The sequence below is a fragment of the Centropristis striata genome, chromosome 19 (genome assembly GCF_030273125.1).
Source record: "Centropristis striata isolate RG_2023a ecotype Rhode Island chromosome 19, C.striata_1.0, whole genome shotgun sequence".
NCBI lineage: Eukaryota > Metazoa > Chordata > Actinopteri > Perciformes > Serranidae > Centropristis > Centropristis striata.
In genome coordinates, this window is record NC_081535.1 from 32391672 (window position 1) to 32413891 (window position 22220).

The 22220-nt window shown below is 39.2% G+C and overlaps 1 protein-coding gene across 2 annotated transcripts in view; it reads left to right on the top strand.

Annotated features, from left to right (window-relative positions):
* Positions 1-10242: 10242 nt before the first annotated feature.
* slc12a2 (solute carrier family 12 member 2) overlaps positions 10243-22220 on the top strand; it is a 78523-nt gene continuing 66545 nt past the window's right edge. For both annotated transcript variants that reach the window (XM_059357366.1, XM_059357367.1), the window contains exon 1: positions 10243-11212. In XM_059357366.1, coding sequence (XP_059213349.1) covers positions 10625-11212 — 588 coding nt within the window. In that variant the 5' untranslated portion in view covers positions 10243-10624. The remainder of the gene's footprint in view (positions 11213-22220) is intronic.

The window sequence follows — 22220 nt, forward strand, 5'->3', positions numbered from 1 at the left end:
AGTTTATTTAGTGGCTATTACCTTTGTTTTTGTGTCAGCTGTTTGTCTGCACTACATACTCTGTTTTGCCTGTAGCTCTCTGTTGTGAGCCCCATCCAGCAGGTTGTCAGAGTCACAAATGCAAAACAAAACAAAGCAACTTGCTAGTGCAGCAGGAAGAGCTATGCAACATGTGGCACTATATCACTAGAGGGTTAAATCAGTCAAGTGCCCAGCAGGATTATGACGGTCATGATAGAGAATGATTAGGGACGACCAAGAAAACACTGCATGCAACACTGTGGCTGCATGACAAGTACAAGTCTGCAGCTATGGCCATCAGTTGAAGGTACACTACCGGTCAAAAGTTCTAGAACACACCAACTTTTCCAGAATTTAATTGAAAATGATGCAGTTTAATGTCTCAGTGTACTCTGAAATGAATGCTAATTTGCAACATTTAAAATTCTTTATTGAGCATGATAGTGTTTTGAAAGTAAAAAAAAGATTCAAAATCACATTTTATGTTGGACTAAAGGACTAAAAAAAGACACAAAATGACCAAAAAAAGACACTAAAAGTCACAAAATGACATAGAAAGACATGAAAAGAATTAAAAAATGGACAAGACTCCATAGAGTTGTTAACCCATTTCTTGTTCCCTGAAAAAAAAGGCCTACTTGTATAATTCTGAAATGTACATTATTTTTCAGTTTTTGTTAGCCTTACCTTTTTTTATTTACCTCTGGCAGTTCACCACTTACCTTTGTACCCTTTCAAGCTGTTCATTTGACTTGAACTGCTTGAATTTCAATAAAAAAATGGAAAAATTGGTGTGTTCTAAAACTTTTGACCAGTAGTGTATGTCCAAGAAAACAGAGCTGCTGCACAATAGCAGAAACAGAGTACAGAACAGAACAGTCATCAGAGTCCTTGTAATTTTCTGACCATACACAACTTGTGAGAATGTGATTTATTATGGACAGATGAAGTGTATATCTTCTGAAACTTTATTAATCAGTCTCTTCCAAACATATCACAAAGAAAATGATTTAAAAAAAAAAACATAACAGACGATTGTTTCTGCAAACAAAATTATTCTAACTTTACGAGCAACAGTGTATAAATACAATGTTGTGAATTCAAACAAAACTACAAGGTTATGTTTAGGGAAAGTCATGATTAAGATAAGTAGATTTGTTACAAAAAGGATTTTAGTCTTTACCAAATTGTCTATACATGACACTCCCAACTCCTCATACATCCTGCACCAAAACACCCTCCATCCAATCCGGGGGTCCATTTAAGATGAGAGTAATCCTCAGCTTTCCCTCTGCTGCAGCAGCTGTACTGCCACTAGCTTTCTCAGACCCACCACCATCCACCTTTGGGGGGAATTTTACACTCATCACTCCTCAATACCTCCTGTAACTGTCTGAGGAGTGATGAGGTCAGAGCCTAGACGCCAGATCTAACATATTCCGCTGTTGCAATAAACATGAGTTGTCTGTCTGAAATGCTTGAATTAAATCAAGAACTGGATGGCTGACAGCAACCAGTTAAATCCAGTTAAATGCAGTAAAGACAGAAGCTCTCATAATTGCCCCTGAAAGTCAAATTCCTTACATCCAGCAGCAAAAAGGGTCATTTAGCACTTGTGTTCAGGATAAGAGTCAAAATTTTGGCGTCAGCTTTGATCAGCTGTCTCTTGAAAAACATGTTAGCCAGCTTGTCCAATCACGCTTTTTACAGTTGAGGAAGTACAGATAAGAGATCTTACAAAATAGGGTTTATTTCAACCACAAAAACAAAATGTACTGAGCAGGCAGTGTGAGCAGGAGGCAGGCTGGCACAAGAAAACACAGCAGTCTGAGGAGAAGCCACGAGCTGTGAGCACATGGAAGTATCAGCAGAGAGACACACAGGTGAGAACAACACACTAGAAAAAGTAGTTATCATGGAGGCTGTCAGCACAACCTAATGTCACATCATTATCTGGCACTGAGACGGAGTAGAAACCAAGCTCATGTGGTCTAAGGTTGATGAGCAGATTGATACCCGGTGTGTCTAATCTGCAGCCGGCCACGCCCTCCTGCCACACACATGCCCTGCAGGAAACAGAGAACAGACACAGAGGGGGAGGTGGAGGCAGCAAACAAAACACGGAGACAAACCAACATCCAGCTGAACAACTAAGATCTAAAAAGAACTGAGACACGTCATTTGTGTAACATCAGGCATGTCCAAACTATTCGACAAAGGGCCGTGTGGCTGCAGGTTTTCGTTTCAACCAAGCAAAATAACACAGTTTGACCAATCAACTGCCTGAAGACTGAGATCAGTTGATTAACTGAGTCAAGTCTGGTGTGCTGCTGCTTGGTTGGAACGAAAACCTGCAGCCACTCGGCCCTTTGTGGAATAGTTTGGACATGCACTGCAAAAAAATAAAAGTTGGGTGAACTCAAAATTTCAAGGCAACAAACTTCAATGAAATTTTAAGTTGGACAATTAAACTAAATATTTTAAGTTTTGTTTTTGAGTTTGCTGAACTCTGTGTCAGCTAATGTTGCGACCACAATTTTGAGTTAGCATTGATACGCTAATGGCTACTCTTGTAGCTGTAACAAGCAGCGCCGCTAGCATCCGTTAGCCACTAGCATTCTTTAGCCGCTAGCATCAGTTAGCCGCTAGCTTTCGCTAATGACCAAATTTCACAACAAAGAAATAAGAGTTAGCAGAACTATTGTCCCTTGTTGTGAACCCCAACTTAAAGATATAAGTAACAACAACTCACCAACTTGTTTTTGAGCAGACAACTGGCTTCCTTTGTTGTGCTAACTTACATTATTGCCCTAAATGTCAGTAATTTATGTTTTCAAGTGTTACCAAATTAAATCACTGTTTTAGGCCAAAAAATACAAGTTGGCTTTTTTGCAGTGTGCCTATAGAAAGTAATTTACCAATACTGTTTCTGGGCTATGATGCACCCCTGACTAAAGAAAGCCTCATATAAACTATTGTTATGTAGAAAGTCACACAAATTATTGCCAACTGTTTGCATGTTCTCCCTGTGTCAGCGAGGGTTCTCTCCAGGTTCAGTGGTTGTCTGTCCAGGGTGAAACCCACCACTCGCCCCAGTGTCAGCTGGGATTGGCTCCAGCCCCCCGTGACCAAAGTTCAGATAGGATAATGAATGATTTTGGTGTTAAGCTGCTGTAACTGTCTAAAAGTTTAAAACCTCGAAAATTAATTCAGTATCAGTCATTTGTGCTGGCACTTCACAGCTTTCACAAAAGTAGAACCAAGTGACCGAAATTCTACAGTTGCTTTGAGCTGGCAGGAATTATGAATTTACATTTCTTTTTTCTTTTTTCTCTACACAAACAAATTGAACCTAACTCCTCCCATATGTTTTGCTCAACTGACACCGAACCTACTACACTGCATCTTCAGACTCCTCCTTCAAGCAATCAAGATAGATCAGATCAGATATTTAGCTCATAGTGCATCAAATGTTTAACTGCAAAAGTACTGCAAACTACTACTGTAAATTATCATTAAACACACCTCCAATGTTTGCTTGTTTTTAAATCACATTTTTATGACACTAGTGCAGTGCCTGTAGGAAGAATGTATTCGCACACCATCCAGCACATACACATTGAACATTGATATTCGCTGGAAACTATTATTGGAAAATCGAACCTTGTAGCGCACTTTAAAACTCCTAAAGATAGGTGGGCGTCCGATCAGAAACAGTGCAATGCCACAACACGTCCTATACGTAAATAATGATATTTTGAAAAATGAATTAAAAAATCTTCAAAATCGAATTACACACACACACACACACACACACACACACACACACACACACACACGTGTGACGCTTCTTGCATTTTGGATTCTATTTCAGGAACTAAATGTTTGACAATATGTTTTATTCAATGGAAATCAAGTATATTTGAACATCAGATTCTCACTTATGAGGAGATCAATCTCGCTACAAAATACAGATATTTTGATGTTGTCTGGATGAAGTACACAAATTCTGAGGATTTTGTCTTGAAAAGTGGAGCAACACAACAATCTGGAACTTTCTATTAACTGAAGTCAAAACTAATCTAACAGGCTGAAATGCAGCACCTCTACATGTATTTATCTCTGAGTGTGCACAACTTTATAACTTGCTAGCTAGCAAACTACACCTGCATTCACAAAAGTAACATATTAGCCAAATAAATAGTTTTATTGTTATATTTCTGACACCAGTTTCTTCACCATTAGTGCTTTTTGACATATTGCTGAGCCAGGCAGACAGCCCATTATAAGCTGCTGCTGCAGCATGTTCTACTTTCCTTCCACTGCTGTTGTCTCTGTTCTCCTCCTCCTCCTCCACTCTGCCCACCACCACCATCATCACTGGCCACTAGTGCTGAAGAAAGTACTGCAGTAAGTTTCTGCCCCCAGAAACTGAAGGATAACAGTCAGTGATTTCCATTTTTTGTTGTAAGATACACTTGAGAAAAATTTTTGCACTTTTTTCTGCTTTCATTTCCTGCTTGGTCTGTTTTTTGTTAAAAAAAAAAAAAGAGGAATGCAGACACACTTGTTTTGACCATGCTGGCCTTATCTGAGTATCTGAGTATGTAACATTAAAATCACCTCAACTGGGTTCTGTGTCATGTGTCTTAATGAGAAATCAAATGAAAAAAATATGTTCTCTCATTATATTAATTACAATTAATTATATTGGTTTGAGGTAGACAAATAGTCTAATCTTACAAATTCTAGTGATTACTTTTATTTTGTCTTTATTTGTCAAAAAATGTTGGTAAAATTTGGTCTAAATCTAAAATCTGTTACAGTCTTTCTGCTGCTCACAGCCTAGTTTTTACCTCTACCTTTACTAATTAACCCTTTATCGGGCTAAGAACTATATTTGGTAACTTCAGGTAATATTTTGAGAAAAAAGTTGCAAATTTACTAGATCAAAGTGGCAAATCTACAAGAAAAAAATGTCGCAGATTTAAGAGATTTAAAGTGGCAAATCTGTGCGAAAAAAGTCACAGATTTACGAGAAAAAAGTGGGAAAAAGCAACTTTTTTCTCGCAGATTCACCACTTTAAATCTCATGAATCTGCGCTTTTTTTTCTCGTACATTTGCCACTTTAATCTTGTAAACTTTTTTCTCAAAATATTACCCCCCTCCCCCGGGTCCGTATGTTTTTTTTTTTTTTACACATTCTGGCAGTATGTAATATCCTCCAATATTCTCTAGGGTTGAAATTTGGAATTTGCAAGTATTTCAATGAGTGCCCTATTAAGGGTTAAAGTGGTGAATCTGGGAGAAAGAAGCTGCTTTTTTCCCCCTTTTTTCTCGTAAATCTGCAACTTTTTCGCGCAGATTTGCCACTTTAAATCTCTTAAATCTGCGCATTTTTTTCTTGTAGATTTGGCACTTTAATCTAGTAAATTTGCAACTTTTTTCTCGAAATATTACCTGAAGTTACCAAATATAGTTCTTTGCCTGATAAAGGGTTAAGCTAGGTTGTGAGATAATTATAGGGGTACTGGAGGATTTAGCTAATTTATATGTCTAAAAGCTGTAAATACACCGTCATTAAAGTCTTTTGTTACCGTATCCACTTGTATCCTGCATATGAGGTCACTCAGCTATCGCTGGTCTAATTTAATTTTCCACCAAAACAACTAAACCTGATTACAGTGATTCAATTTGTGCGTCGAAGTGGAGCAAGCATCATCATCACAAGGTAGTATTATAGGGTCACAGTGATCAATAGGTCAGTGTAATATAAGCTCAAGGGGAGTATTGGTTCTGATGACTCCTTAAAGTGAGCTGCATCTGGAGTCTGGTCATTTCTGCTTCATGACGTTATGATAAAAAGTCAAATCTATTCCCCGTCTGTCCCGTGTGGTTCTTGGGTGGTCCTCTGAGATGACTCTTGTCCTGCTCTCCTTAACTGTCCCTCTTCTCCTGCCCTCTTTCATCTGTGTCCCCTCATACTTATAATTATATGATTTACTGTTTCAGTCAGAGTAGGGTACAAATTTAAGTAAAAAGGTTAGGTTACACTGCAAAAAAAGCCAACTTGTATTTTTTGGCCTAAAAAAGTGATTTAAGTAGGTAAAACTTGGAAACATAAATTATTGACATTTAGGGCAATAATGTAAGTTAGCACAACAAAGGAAGCCAGTTGTCTGCTCAAAAACAAGTTGGTGAGTTGTTGTTACTTATATCTTTAAGTTGGGGTTCACAACAAGGGACAATAGTTCTGCTAACTCTTATTTCTTTGTTGTGAAATGCGGGAAAGCGGTGAAATTCGGTCATTAGCGAAAACTAGCGGCTAACTGATGCTAGCGGCTAACTGATGCTAGCGGAGCTGCTTGTTACAGCTACAAGAGTAGCCATTAGCGTATCAACCTTATACAGTCTATGGTATCAACGCTAACTGAAAATTGTGGTCGCAACATTAGCTGACATTTCATAGCCGCGTTACAATCGTGCCAATTCAGCACATTGCAGAAGTTAGCAGAAGTAAGGATTAAAAGTTATTACAGTGTAAAATTATAAGTTCAAATATCTGAATTCATTGAGTTGAGCAAACTCAAAAACAAAACTTAAAATATTTAGTTTATTTGTCCAACTTAAAATTTTATCGAAGTTTGTTGCCTTGAAATATTGAGTTCACCCAACTTTTCTTTTTTTGCAGTGTAGTTACTTTACAAACTGCTTGGTAGCCTGTGAATGTCCTTATCCCCGAGAACCAGTAAATCCTTTTGATATGTTAAAGTAGTGGAAAATTGAAATACTCAAGTAAAGTACAAGTACCTCAAATGTGTACTTTAGTACACTGATTTATTAAATATTGGCTTAAATTATTATAAAAAAACCCCCCAAAATAATCAAGATAAAATGATTATTGTGCCATCAATGATCTTGTTTTGTGTTATAAATCCAGCGTAACCATTTCTTTCACAGCGGTGTGTTTTCACTTCTTGCATTAGCTCAGTTGGGATACACCATTGTTGTTACAAGATTCTGTGAAAATCATGATGTTGCAGTCCATTATCCATGTATGAGTGGTAATCTGCAGCCTCAATTTTTCCATTTTGCTTTTCAGAGACCATGCATTGATGAGGAACATGATGGGTAGTGTTAGCCAATCAGGAATTAGCTTTAGCCTAGCTCTTAGCCATATTCTCTTAGACGCCACCTGTGAGCATTTCTGGCCGCTAATTCCTGGGATATCACTAAATGCCTGTTTAATGTATGGTTCATTTACATTTTTACATCAACTTTAGCTATCATCTGCTATGACGTAATAAATATTTGACATATTGAAATATATTGAATTAAAGATTATCTGAAAATCTGCAAAGTTTTCCAAATGAGCAACACTGTTTCTGTAAAGTGGGGTAGGTCCTTAGTCTCTGTTACAATAAAATCATTAAAAAGCAAATGCAGCATGTGTATGCATTCAGTATATTGCCATTAGCTACTGTAGCATATAAGTGCAGGTAATGATTTAAGTGCTATACTGTGCTAATGTTAGCTCCACAGGTTTTAATCTCCTCCCAACCTCCAACAAGAATTACCATAACACATGGCCCAGGGACAGTGTTTAACCATGACAAGCTCAAAACCCACAAAACCAGCCTGACAATAAAATCTGAAATTATTGCATGAAAGTCAAGGACTGTAGAAGGAGGAGAGGACTCTGGGTCAAATGACGACATGTGCACCATTGTGCAGCTGTGCAGTAAAATCTGGATTTCAACACTTGGCGCATAATCATAGAACACCTTGGTTCCTTCAGGCCTAGCACACCTTATAAGCACTTGAGTGGAAACCGTCCTTTTAATTCTGGTGCCATCTGTTGCAACACTGAAGCTTCAGTTGCAGCCCATGAATATGATGAATACACTCTCCTTGATGAGAGTCTATGGAGCAGAGCTGCATAATTGTCGGACCCTGGCTAAAGCCGGCTGATACTACACTGTAAAAAATGTTTGTAGAAATTACAGTAAAACACTGTCAAATTGCATCAGAAATAGGTCGTAAAATTGAACATTGTACACCACCGTAGTAGATACTTTTAATTTCTGTAAATCAAACAATAGCATAAAACTTTAAATTCTACTGTCATAAACTGTAGAAAACACACAGTTGTGCTGTAAAAATAAACAATTTTCGTGTAAAATGAATGGAGAAATACCATGATGACACAATTATCCTGAAAGTAATGGGATTATTCAGTATAGATTATAGTTTTTTTTACTGATATTTACATTTACATATGCTCACTGTATTTCTTACGGTGAAGTTCTGGCAACCACAGCTGCCGGTATTTTACCGTAAATTAAACAGATTTTTTTTTACAGTGTACACTATGATTAGCCAATCTGTGTTTGAGGACTTAGCCAACAGTAAGTATAAGGTAAGTATATGTCTTGATATTATGCACAACAAACCAGCATAAAGGTGTAGTGACTGTAATTACAGCATTTTTTTTAAGCCCAAACAAGTTTAAAAATGATCTTTTAATGCTAATGAACAAAAAACCACTCCATCACCAGTAGGCCTATTAGATCAATTATTAAAAAGAAATTAAATAAATGACCTTACCAGGTGCTTTTAAAGTGCTACAGTGCATATAATTTAATGCAGTACAATAGCTTAGATTGTTGTAGAAAGCACAAGTGTACAAAAATACATACATATTAACAAAGGGACCAAGATTTTGTTTTAAAAATTGTGATAAATCAAGAATAGAATAGAATAACAACTGAGAGATGTATTCTCTCTAATATAATAGAACTAGATGTCTGAAGTTGAAAAACTAAACAGCAATGTTTCTTAGCAGAAGTCATGGCTGGCTTACTGAACATAAGCCACAGATGTTGTTGTGAGCAGTTTTCATGTAGGAACTTTTTTCTTTCTTGTGTGGTTACTAGATGAAACTGTCAAAACAAGGTCTGTGGACCTGACATGTTTATCTCTAACAAGTAGAGATATCTATCTCTCTCCTCACTGTCTCATTTTAAATCTCTTCATAACATCAACATCAACAATCTGTTTTTAACACCACGTAGTGTTGATTTATGATTTTTTATTTATTTATTTTTATGATTTAGTTTTATTGTCTACTTATCTTTTTTATTGTGCTTTTATTGTGTTATATATTTATTGTGTTTTTCTGCAGCACTTTGGAAACTGTGCGTTTGCTATAGACGTGCTATATAAAAAAAGTGGATTGGATCGGATTGGAAGTAGATCTACAGGTAAGAGAACAAATATGTATTTGTTTCATTCTCGGTGAACTGTTCCTTTAAGCTTCACGGTTGGGTTGGGTTACTTAGAATGCTATGAGCAGATGTGCTCGACAGTCTCTGAGACATATGTTTAAGTGTGCTTTGTTGTAGAGGTGAACATATGGGGCCTAGGCCACAGGTGTGGGAACACTACATTACTACAAAGGGCTATAGTAATTAATCCATCCACAAACTCACACACATTTTATAATGTAATAATGTAATTATAATGTAATTCATACAGATGATTAATTAAGGCCTTTAGAGGCTATCCTAGCATTTTCTTTGTGAGGACTGGAAAAAATGTCCTCACAATTACAAATGTCCTCACAATGTTGGTATTCTGCCATGGGTTGGTCCTCACAACTATATGAAGACAAACACACACACATACACATACATACATGTCTTTAATAGTTGTGAGGACCACCACTTCCCCTAGCCCAACACACACATTTCAGGGTTTACCATCTCTGTTAGGACCTTCCCTGAAATTCATACAGATGATTAATTAAGGCCTTTAGAGGCTATCCTAGCATTTTCTTTGTGAGGACTGGGAAAAATGTCCTCACAACTACAAATGTCCTCACAATGTTGGTATTCTGCCATGGGTTGGTCCTCACAACTATATGAAGACAAACACACACACACACACACACACACACACACACACACACACACACACAAAAACGAATTGGGCCTGTTCTTGCAGTTTCCCCCCCTCCCCTCCTCGGCGCCATCTCTCCCCTCCCCAGGAGGCTAGTAACGTCACGCCTACTGTTTGGGTTATCTGATGTCTTCTCGCGATACTTTCTCCCAACTGAAAAAAAGAGACGGGATCGATGACATCTCGCGAGGGCCCCATCAGTGGGAGCCCACCCTTTAGTGATGCCGACTGCAGTGTGTATAATAGCAGCGAGGAGAGCTCCGGGAGCCTAGGAGGAGGTGCTGCAAGGTCGACAACAGCATCCTGTCCTGAACAACAGACGGACCGGAGGTGGCCGCGATCAGTCCAGCGGGCCAGTGAGTAAAGTAAGCGGGCTCTTTTGGATTTCCTGCCGCGGAAGAAGAAGGAGGAGAGTGGCTGAAAGTTGGCCGCCTGTCCCCTCATGTTCCGAGGCAGCTAGCGAGCTATCCTCCGCTACTACCGCTCTCCGCGAGACCTCAGCGGCGTGTTTCTCCGGCTGGAGGGAGACAGTTTGTCGCGGGATCGAGTCCCGGGCTCCCACACTTCCTCCGCTTCGTTTGTGGGCCATAGCGTGTTTTTTTTTAACACACTGTTTCCACGTTTCCTAGTGTTTTTTGTGCCATGTCAGCGCCATCCTCCACACCCTCCGCCCCAGCGGAGGGCACGGCGCCGCCGGAATACGATTATCTAGCCACGGATAGCGGGCTGAGGCCGCCCGGTCCGACGCCCAGCCAGAGCCGCTTCCAGGTGGACCTTGTGGCTGAGGCAGCGGGCGCCACCGAAGACAAGTCCCCGAGCTCCGACGCCTCCACCACTGTCCCATCCAGCGATAAGACCACTCCCGTCGCTCCTCCAGAGGTTTCGGCTGCCGATCCAGGTGTCGGTGGGGAGGAAGCCAAAGGCCGGTTCCGGGTGGTGAACTTCGCGGATCCGAGCGCGGAGGGCAGCGCGGCCTCTCCGGACGCCTCGCCGGCCGATGGGCTGCAGAACGGGGACACGGTGATGAGCGAGACCAGCTTACATTCATCCACAGGGGGCCAGCATCACTATCACTATGACACCCACACCAACACCTATTACCTGAGGACTTTTGGCCACAACACCATTGATGCCGTGCCCAACATCGATTTCTACCGGCAGACAGCAGCGCCTCTGGGGGAGAAACTCATCAGACCCACCCTGTCGGAGCTGCACGACGAGCTGGACAAGGTAAGCCGACACATGGCTGGGAGCCTCGAACAGCCGCGGTGTGGCTGCCACTAGAATGATAAGGGGTTATTACTGTAACATGTTATATATCATAACTCCCCAGAGGACGATCACATGTTTAATTCATGCTTTAATACTACACATCCCATCTTCTCACTCTGATCTCGGCCATGTGCACATAGATCTTGGCGGTCTCTGCGCCAGTGCACACAGAAAAATCATGTGCTTTTCCTTGAATGCTACTTCTAGGTCACAGCCAGTTTGCACCACTGCTTGTTTTTTTTTTTTTTCCTAACATTCACAGATTAAAGTCTTGAGACAGAAGCTATGCTAACAGAGCCTGTTGGAGCTGGTTATAGGTGTCCAGCTGGTGTTTTTCTGCTGCTCTCTCTGTCATTTTGTTTACTTTATGAACAATAAACTTATTAAAGGAGCACAGGGCTTTGAGTTGGTCAGGTGATTCTCCAATGAATGGCACACTGACTGAAAGCCATTGTTTTGTTACAAGCAGCTATTCTCTAGTGTGTAGTGAAAACTTCATGATGTGTGACATGCTTGAAGTTGTCCAGGTTGTCACAGTGTATTAGAGAGGTCCAACTCTGACAGACCTGGCTCGCGGTCCCTTTCCAGTGAATCCCAAAGGTGCTGGATGGGGTTGAGGCCAGAGCTCGGTGCAGACTAAAGCATTTCTTTATGGAGCTGCCTTTGTGGACACATTGTCATTGAAACAGGAAGGGCTCTTGCCCAAACTGTTGCCACAAAGTTTGAAGAGCACCTTTGTCTAAAATATGCTGCATATGTATGTTGGAGAATCTGGTTTCATTGCAGTGGATTTAGGCAGACTAGACCACATCAGGCCCACAGTATAGTAAGTGGTATTTGGTCTGGATGTACAGTGTAAGTGGCTACGTATGACTCATCTTTCAGAGCCTAAAAATAAACTCTACAAATGCTAGTTATATCACAAAACATTTTCATTCACATGTCATCTGTCAGCTGCTCCAGTGAACTGTACAAGGCATGATGAGCCATAATCATGTCCCTTCATTTAAGTGATTATGAAGAGTAATTTCTAATGCAGGGCAATGAATTGTAGTGTGTTTATTTGACCCTGAGTCACCTGTAACAGTCAAGGTTACATTTTGATAAAAATTCAAAGTGGCCGCTGGCAGCAGTAGCCTGGCTAATACATCATAGCCCTGATGAATTTACACTGGGTACTCACTGTGAAATGGAGAGCTATTCCAAAGCCTGTACTGTAAACACGCTGGCTATGAATAGGTGACATTCATGTAATGCACTGTTTTTCAAATGTTATATCCCCAGGTGCCTTTTCTAAATGACACATAAAGATGTTTGATGCAGCTCAAACAGGTGATTATTTCTAAATAAGAACATGAATTATAGGGACATTGATGGAGGTGTGTGACTGTGTCCTTTAAGTGTCTAGTAATGAAGTCAGTCACCTTTAAATGACACTGATCTTTGTTCGGGAGTTTTACAGTTTTATATTGCACTCATTTTTAGGTTCATACATGCATTTGAGTCTCTATTAGAACATGTTTACATGCTTTAATGTTGAAAAAAATACTTCTCATACTGTATGTGTGAATATAGCATTGTTCACCCTCTTTCTGACACACTTCATTTTAGGGACTGTCTCTTTAAGACCTCAGTGTCAGTGTTTTCAGTGCTCTGTGTGTCTGCACGTCACTGCAGCCGGGGAATGACCACACTCTCATGATTTACAAATAATCAGTTCCCTTATGGTTTGGGCCCTGGTCTGGATCACTTTCCCAATTTTTTCACTCTCACTCTCTCTCCCGGAGAAAATTTTGTACATTTTTAAGTAAAATGCATTACTCTCGTCAGGTCTTTCCACTAGGACATGGGGTAGCCAGGCAGTGTTGAAAAATAGCTAGGGGGGGTCTCGAGAATTTTTTTTCATAAAAGCCCAAATTCGGTGTCCTCACACATTCTAATGCCACTATTTTATTTAAGGCATCTTATTTTGATAGTCTTCTTGTAAATTCTGTGGTTGATTCTGTTAACACACTGTGCTCTTATTTTGAAAACTGCATGTGTTTAGCACCAGGAAGCTTTTTGTGATGAAAAACAACTTTAATTGTTATCTAATGTTAGCTTGCGGCTAATGAATGGCATAATGCAGCAGTGTGTTTGCACCTCTGACAGCATGGACAGGTTTATAGTATTAAGTTCGGCGCAGATGCAGAGATCATGATACAGACGGGTAGGCACATTTCTCCATCATGCCTGAATTGTTTCGAGGGCAGCTGACAGACACACAATCGTGTAAAAATACTTTCAGTAGCTTGAAATGTGATGTTAGCGCAGCAAATGAGACCACAGTCTGGGTTATTAATGGGAAACCCTTATGCCACTATGTCAAGAAGTAGGTATGTTGCCAATATCATGATATACATTTTATTTACTCATAAAAAATGTATACTGGTATTATCATGAATGACACCCCTAATTGCAGTATGTCATTGTCATATCAGTAAGCGTTTTAATTCCATGGATACTTCAATGCAGTAATTCAAGGTCGTTTACACAAAGCACTTTTGCAATAGATTTTTTTTTACAGAAATATATATCATAATAATTGAGTAATCAGAAATGCATATACTATGCAAAGTTTTATCCGTATTACCTAATTCCATTTCAAACAGTCCTTTGCTCAGCTGCAAAATATCTTGTCTCAGGACATATATTTGTCAGCGCTCATAAACAACTGAAGTCAATAGATCCTTGACAAAGATGTTTATGGAAAAAAAAAATCTGAAGAAAATCTGATACCAGATTATTGGCCCTCAAAACACAGTAGGGTGGATTCTAATTGGTCTGAGTGGTTTCATAAATATTGACTTCTAGAAAGACATTTATTACCCTGAGCCATACTGTTACTACTGGAAATGCTGTGAGCATTTACTGCATCAATACACAGGATGTGATGCAACACCCAATGGATTATGCATGTTGTTGCTGTACTGAGAACAGTCAAACACAGGCAGCAATTGTATGCAAAGTGGTCCTGTCCTGAGCCTTTGTAAGGTTTATTCAAATGGCATAAACCCAAAAAAATTCTGGATTTTACTCAAATCAGTTTCTCCAGATAAGTCGGTAAGCCTGCTTCCAGGAACAGGTTAGCTCTTTAGATGTCAAGGTCAAGGACAATATCAGCTTCCTAAAAAGCTTTCTACACACTATCACATGCGCATTAACATTTCTTACAGTGTACAAAGTCAAATATAATCTCCAATCCCACACTTTAGGATGAAGGAGGCAGCGTTCTGCCTGTTTTGCTTGGTCAGTTTTGGGGCTAGTAACTGCAAAAAGTAAAAAAAACACATTTGTTTGAGGGTCCCACAGTCAGTCAGGACCCAAAACTGCCATTTCCTCTTCCACAGGACCCAGCCTGAGTGAACCAGACTAGTATTGCAAAGATTTGAGACCCATACTATATAATGCTAGCTTCCATCTGTTGTATCTGCTTACCTACACTGTAAAAAATGTCTGTAGATTTTACGGTGAAAAACTGCTAAACCATGACAGTAAAAGACCGTAAAATGATAAATGGGTTAATTCAGTTTCAGTAACAATGAAACATCGTAAATGTATATATCAGCCAAAACAGTATTTTTTACATTTAAAAAAAACAAAAACATTACTCCACTGTAAAATACACTGGCACCATGTTCGTCGTGCAAAAATATACTGTAATATATATACAAGCCGTCATTTTTGCATTTATTTTTTGTAAAAAAATACTTTTTTCACTGTTAAATGTACTAAACACCATATCTCCAACAGAAATATACTGTAATATTTAATGGTAAATCTGGCATTTATAAAGTGTTTCTTGTCAGTTATATGGCAGAGCAGCGTTTCTTTTGATGGAAAAACTTTTTATTTTTACACTGAAATATGGACTAAAATGGCAATCTTAAACGGGAAATCAACAGTGCTAATAAAATTTTAACGTAATATTACAAAAAGTTGCACCGTATTTATTACGGTAAAGTTCTGGCAACCACAGCTGCCGTTTTTTTACCGTAAAAACAACAGGTTTGTTTTTACAGTGTACTGTATGTGCAAATAGTAATGGCATGGGTAGGGACTGGTGTCCAGTATGTCCCCCCCAAGTAAACAGGATGCTATGTGTCCAAGATAGCTGCCTCCGGTCAGTTGTGTAGTAAACCAAGAATCCTTCCTTGTCCTTTCATCCCTGAATCAGCTGATGAGCTGCTCTCTCAGCCAACCTTCAAGTAGTTTGTGATGACAAGCTAGTCTCTTACTTTCTCAAGGTTGTGAAAGAGGGCTTCTATTGTGGTCCCTACAATATATTGGGTCCTAATGGCAAGTATGCAAGCACAGTATCAGTTGAGCCTGTTTCATCACCACAAAATTACTGCTGCTAGCGGAGATATGCACGATGAACTGATAGATGGCAGGATTTAATTAGCTGCTGTGGTTGGCTCACATTCATAGAGGCAGCACTGTTTGGTGCAATATCTGGGAATTACTTTTTGGACTATGAAATCGGGGAGGTTCGTTGTGGTTTGAAGGTCATGGTGACCATGGTGTTTCCGCTGTATCCTCTCGAACATTAAAGAGTTTTCCCTCTTGGTGGATGGCATGATCTAATCGAAATGTGGAATGGAAAATCCACTGTAGGAATTGACTGTTGCCCATGGACTTTTTCACAGCAATCAATAAGTCCTCCAGTGTACTGTCAGGGCAGTTAAAACGACTAAGTGCCATTGCATTTCTCTGATGACTGCTGAACACTTCCACAGTGAGTTAGGGCTGGGCAATATGGCCCTAAAAGAATATCACGATATTTCAGGCTATTTTTGCGATAACGATATTCTTGACGATATTACGAAATACTTAAAAAGATCTAGAAATTATGTTGTTTTTTTTAGTCTGTATAAATAAATAAAAATCTAAAATGTAGTGTGAAGTGCAAATCTCAACAGTTGCCAAATACAATAAAAAATGTATGAGAAAATAATAAAAATAACCATTTAGGGGTTCCGGTGGCATATTTTAATGACATTTTGTAAAGGAGAATAAAGGTTCTTGTATGTTTTATTTAAGGCATCTTATTTTGACGGTCTTCTTGTAAATTCTGTGGTGGATTCTGTTAACACACTGTGCTCTTATTTTGAAAGCTGCATGTGTTTAGCGACAGAGAGTAAATAGCTTTTTGTGATTAAAACAACTTTAATTGTTAGCTAATGTTAACCTTACACCGCTACGTCAAGAAGTAGGAATGTTGCCAATATCATCATATGCATTTTTTTTAACCATGAAAAAAATATACCGGTATTATCGTGAACGATACAATATGGCACACCCCTACAGTGAGTGTAAAAGAGCAGAGATGATGAGCCTCACTAGCAGACAACCAGTTGTATTTGGTGGGACGGTACATTACAAGTAGGGACAGGAATGTCTCCCTGTCCTGGTGCGTTGGGCCCTTGAGCGCCAGCGTGCTGTAGGTCCATATTGACGAGTCAGAACGGGAATGGTGACAGGGCTGATTGATTCATTCCGGTGCAGCCGAGCATAAACGCGCTGCGCTTAAATATTGATGTGTTACTCCAGTAGCAGCCCCACTGTGTGTGAAAAGGCATAGTTGTAGCATTTCCATTACTTTATGAGTCATTCAGGTAATGATCCGATCAATGTAAACTTACACCATAGTTTGCAATCTCAGCCAACTCTCTCAATATGGCCCAAATATTAATGGTATATATCGCAGTCAGAGTAATTGTTCTGTAAATTCAATAAAGAGATGGTTTAACCCATTGAAGCCTGGAAAGCGGATACGTCGTTTTGTAGTATTTGTATAAGCTCTCAAATGCTTTTTTAAATTTCATTTCTATCTGCTACAGAGGCTGAAAAATCTATTATTTAGTAGAAGCGTTGACACTTCTGTTGAATTTCCAGAAAAACTTCAGGTTTTAGGGGCTTATTTTAAAATTGCCCAGAGGTTTTACAGGCGTTTTAGGCGTCAATGGGTTAAAATGACCATACTGTATTTCAAATTCAATTCTTTCCTTATTTTGAACTTCCACAGTTCCATTACCACAACAACAACAACAACAACAACATACCAGTTAAAACCAAATGTCAAAACAGTAAACCTTTTAGGTCAAAGGTTCCTGAGAACAACATTTCACAGGTTGTAAAGTCCTTTGTGTTTACAGTGTTACTCTGTCTGACCAGAAAATTGTGATTACGCAAGAATTTATACGGCAGTAGAAACATATACATAGTATTGCAATAAACAAAATTTTACTGATGGGCACATTTCTGCTGGTGCATGGTACATATACTGTCCAACCGGCCAAACCAAGTCCACATACACATGGTACAGTTCGTTCTTTTGATTTGTTATTTTGAGGCCACATGTAACACCTGTAGGATGATGATGATTAAAGATTTAAAGATGTAGTGAAAGTAGCAGCTAATAGTTACTTTCATTTGAGTACTTTCTGATTAAATTCAACTTGGAAATGTGCAGCACCTACAAATTGCTTTATTAGGTCCAAATAATAACTCAAATATATTCCCTTTTCAAAGTTACAAAACAAACAAAAAGCAAGTTGTCATTTTTGATGACTTGATAACTGATTTCAACAACCTTTGCATGTTGGAGCAAAGCTGGAGCAATCAGAAAAAAAAAAAAAAGATTGAATGAATATCAATTGATGTGATGTAACACAACGTTATTCTGACTCATAATCATCATTTAAATGTCACTGTGCTCTAAGCGAAGCTGTTAGTGTCACATTCTTTAAATGACTCGACTTTAATGATGATGGTCTTGACATTTGACTGACACGCTGCCCCCCCCACCTCTCTGCCCACCTCGCTCCCTATTGGTGTGTGTGTGTCTCTGCTTGTCAGTCTTGCTCTCTGTTTATGTCTAATAAATGTGTCATTTAAAGAACACAATTGTGGACAGCAGTGATACTAAACTATTTGTAATGAAGTGGATAGAAGTGTAGCTGCAGATCGCGGGCTGGGCGTGCAGCTCTGTGGCGTGTTGGTGCTGAAAGGAAGCCAGCTGTTCAAAGAGAACACGCAAAGGACAGAAACAGCCTGTTAATGACCACAAAACAAAGGTTTTTTAGTCCAAATTCTCTGTGTCCTGGATAGTTTGAGCTGCACACATGCCGCTGTGTAATGCAGTGCTGATTAACTGACAATTTCACATTTGGTTTAATACAGCTTGGTTTGACTTTGGACAGACTTTGGATAAATGCTGTTAGCAAAAAACACAACTTGTGTTTTATAGTAGTTATTTGATGTAGTGTCTGTGGTAGCAAAGCTGCTGTTAACCCATTTAGGCCTTAAACTGCCTGTAAAAAATGCCTGTAAAACCTCTGGGCGATTTTAAAATAAGCCCCTAAAACCTGGAGTTTTTCAGGAAATTCAACAGAAGTGTCAACACTTCTACTAAATAACACATTTTTCAGCCTCTGTAGCAGATAGAAATGAAATTCAAAAAGTATTTGAGAGCTTATACAAATACTACGAAACAACGTATCCACTTTCCAGGCTTCAATGGGTTAACAGCATGTGTAGCCCTCTGCTGGAGTCGTCTCTGGTGCCTTAGATGAGCAGTAAAACCCCTCCCAGCCACCAGTCTATCATTTACTGCAGACATCTGTAGTTGTTATCTACGTTATTTTTGGGGCTCTACTGTAGAAATTATTTTGGTTGTAATTTCTTGTAACTTGGCAGTAAGCTCAGTTGTCCCAGTGGCTAACTGTGGCAGCTAACCTAAAGTAATTTGCCTCCAATTTAACAAATACTGTGTTATTGTGTGAGCAGTTAGGAACAAGCAAAACCAACCAACAAACTAAAATTAAAGGTTTATCTCTGGTATGTTGAAGGAGAATATAGATAACACCTGTTGAAAAGCTTTATGAGGCCAATGAGATATTATAAATATAGTATATTGTATATTGACTAGACTATAACTATAGACTGAAGTGCCCTTTAGCAAGGCACCAAACCCCCCACAGCTCCCCAGGATAAGTGACTTTGAAATGTGCTGCCCACTGCTCCTAAGCATGGTGTGTTCACTGCAGTGTTTCCTCTAGGATCTTCTTCAGCTGCGGGGGTAAATTTGGGTTATTTGTGCCCTGGATGGTGTGTGTTTGTAAATATCAATCAGCAATTTAGAAAGTATAAAAAATGACACTCAACTGCACAATTTAGCAGCGGCAGGCCACCGCCACTGAGTATAGCAGAAACCCGGCCTGCACTAATATGTAAAGGATGGATTAAATGCAGAGTACACATTCAATGCTCACTGTTCGTGTCTGTGTGCAAAACTGAATCTTTTTTTCTTTAAAAAAAATAAATAAAAAATCTTAATCTAGTGTACACTTAAACTGGTATGTTTTTTTTTTCTTCCCAAATGAGCCTTTATTCAGGTATCTTGATTATGTTTTGAAACCCTGTGAAATTAGCAATGGATTCAATTAGTAGCTAAATATACTTGTATATCCAGCTCTACTAACCACTCTGCGTGCGTGCGTGGAGAAGAAGTATAACCCTTAAATGTCAAAAACATGGAGGAGATCTTTCAGCATAGTTTTTCTTTTTAATCATTCAGCTAACGTGCTGTAAAAACAATTTCTCTCAACCAGATGCTCTCAGGTACCAACACAAGGCAGTGATTGAATTGGTAGTGCCACCGAGTGTGTTTACTGACACACAGGGAGCTACAGCTGTTGAGTGTGCTGCTTTTTTTCAGGAGATGTTGTGAGCTTGCACAATAGAAAGTCTGTTTGAGTGTTAAAAGTTTTTTTTTTTTTTTTTTTAAATCTCTCCCTCCTGTTTCTACTCTGCTCCCCCGCCTCTTTGTTTGCCGGACAAATTGTACACAGAAACAGGAAGCAAAGGACGCCCTGGGCTTCTGGTGTGGCCTTTGACAGGAGAGGGAGTCCTTTTGTCTCAGCATCAGCCATGGCTGATGGCCTTACAGCTGTTGTAACACACACACACACACACACACACACACACACACACACACACACACACACACACACACACACACACACACACACACACACACACTTAGCAACAGCTTGTAAACCTCTGTGCGTGCCTTTGGTCTGCAGAGACCTGGCTTTCTTCTTATCCCTACATCGCTACAAGTGCGTCACATGGAGCCTGACGTCAGAAAAGGCACTCCAACCCCCCCTCCCCCCTCCTGGGACCATTTGTACCAGCGTACATGTACAATAATTAAATTGGGGGTATATCGTTAGCCTCATAGCATAATTGCCTAAGTCATTTTTTGGCCAAATTGTGATATCTGCCTAAGGTAGTTCATGTTTCTTCAACTTTCTAGACAATAAATGTACTTTCAGTCAATCAAAGGGATTAGGAGAAGTGTGTTTTTACTTTTAATCACATTTCTGCAACAAGGTATGATGAAGTGATGTAAACGCCAGCAAAACACTTTTAAAGAGAGACTTGTAAAGAGATTTGTTTTGAATAGAAATAAGACATTTTGACAAGATATAAGATAAGTATTGTCTTAGATACTGTAGATTTTGAGTTTTTGTAGTGAACCTGTTCATATTTTCGGAATAGCGTTCAGTGAGCAGAACTACTCTGTGTTCGTTCCAAAAAAAAAGACCAGTGTGATGTATGTATCGTTTTTTTTCTTGTTTTCCGAAACGCTCAAATATGACTTAGGTAAATATGCTATGAGGCTAACGATATGAGAGTTTGTTTCCCCCCACATACTTTACAATAAGGTGAAGTGCAGTCCTAGATTCATAGATTCATGCTACCTTCAAATGGAACTCGTAACATTGTTAATACGACAGGAAGTCGTGTAAAGGAGTCGGGAACCTTTCACAAAATTTCCACTTTCAATGTCCTGAATACCACAAGAGAGGGCGGTTCATGTGGGAAATATAACCCCCATTCATTTGTCCATAAAATAACGTTCAAAGACAACAACTTGTACATTCTACTGGCTTTAATAAATATAATCTTAGTTCATCAAAACTTTGGTTTCTGACATGTTCTGTAAGTTTGCATTGGTTGTAATTTAATTGTATGCACCAAATTAAATTATATTTGTGTTGTTTTTTTTGTTTTCTTTTGAGATGGTGACACTGTTTCTTAAACGAGTCGAATCTCAGGAAGCACAGGCAACACATTTTCATTGCCAGATGAAGGAAGATTTTTCGGCTAATTTTCTGTACTTGGAGTAGCATGAAAGTATGGTGGAATTAGAAAGCAAGCTAGTTAACTAGCCAGATGCTAAATGAGTGAATTATTACTTCATTCTTTATCAACAGTCGTGTTATAGCGCAGATAAGTGCTTCTCTATCACCAGAAACTTGTTTGGAGTTTTGTTCAGCTCATTATCTATAATCAGGATGAAAACATAGTAGGATTAGCAAACCGGCTTAGTTACTTTGTGGTTTGATAAACTCGGCTCGGCTTTCATCATGCGGAAGTGGAAGTGTTGTGTGTGACTTTATTTTTTTTAGTGAGGGAAAACAGACATTTCAGATTTTCAAGACCTCAAGATATCTGAATAAAAATGGGCTCTATGGGTACCCACAAGTCTCCTCTTTATATACATGCTGATAACATGCAGTAGAAGGGAAAAAGCACAGTATTTTTACATGCATTAAAATGTTATTTTCACCTATTTCTGCATACTGGTGTCCACGAATAGCCTTGAAATTGAATAAAATGGGTATCACTGATGATGTTAGACATCATAGTAGCATTTCTTGTATACAATGACCTGTGACCTCTAGGGTAATCTCAGTCTCATATATGGAGAAGATTTGTTTGATACTATATAGAGACAAGAGGATGACATATCTAGATTGAGGTTGTAAATAAAAGGCCAGAATGTCTGGAAAATAAATGCTGCTGCTTTGTTGAGACGTGGAAAAAACTGGCTGGTGAAAGGAGCTTAGTTGAC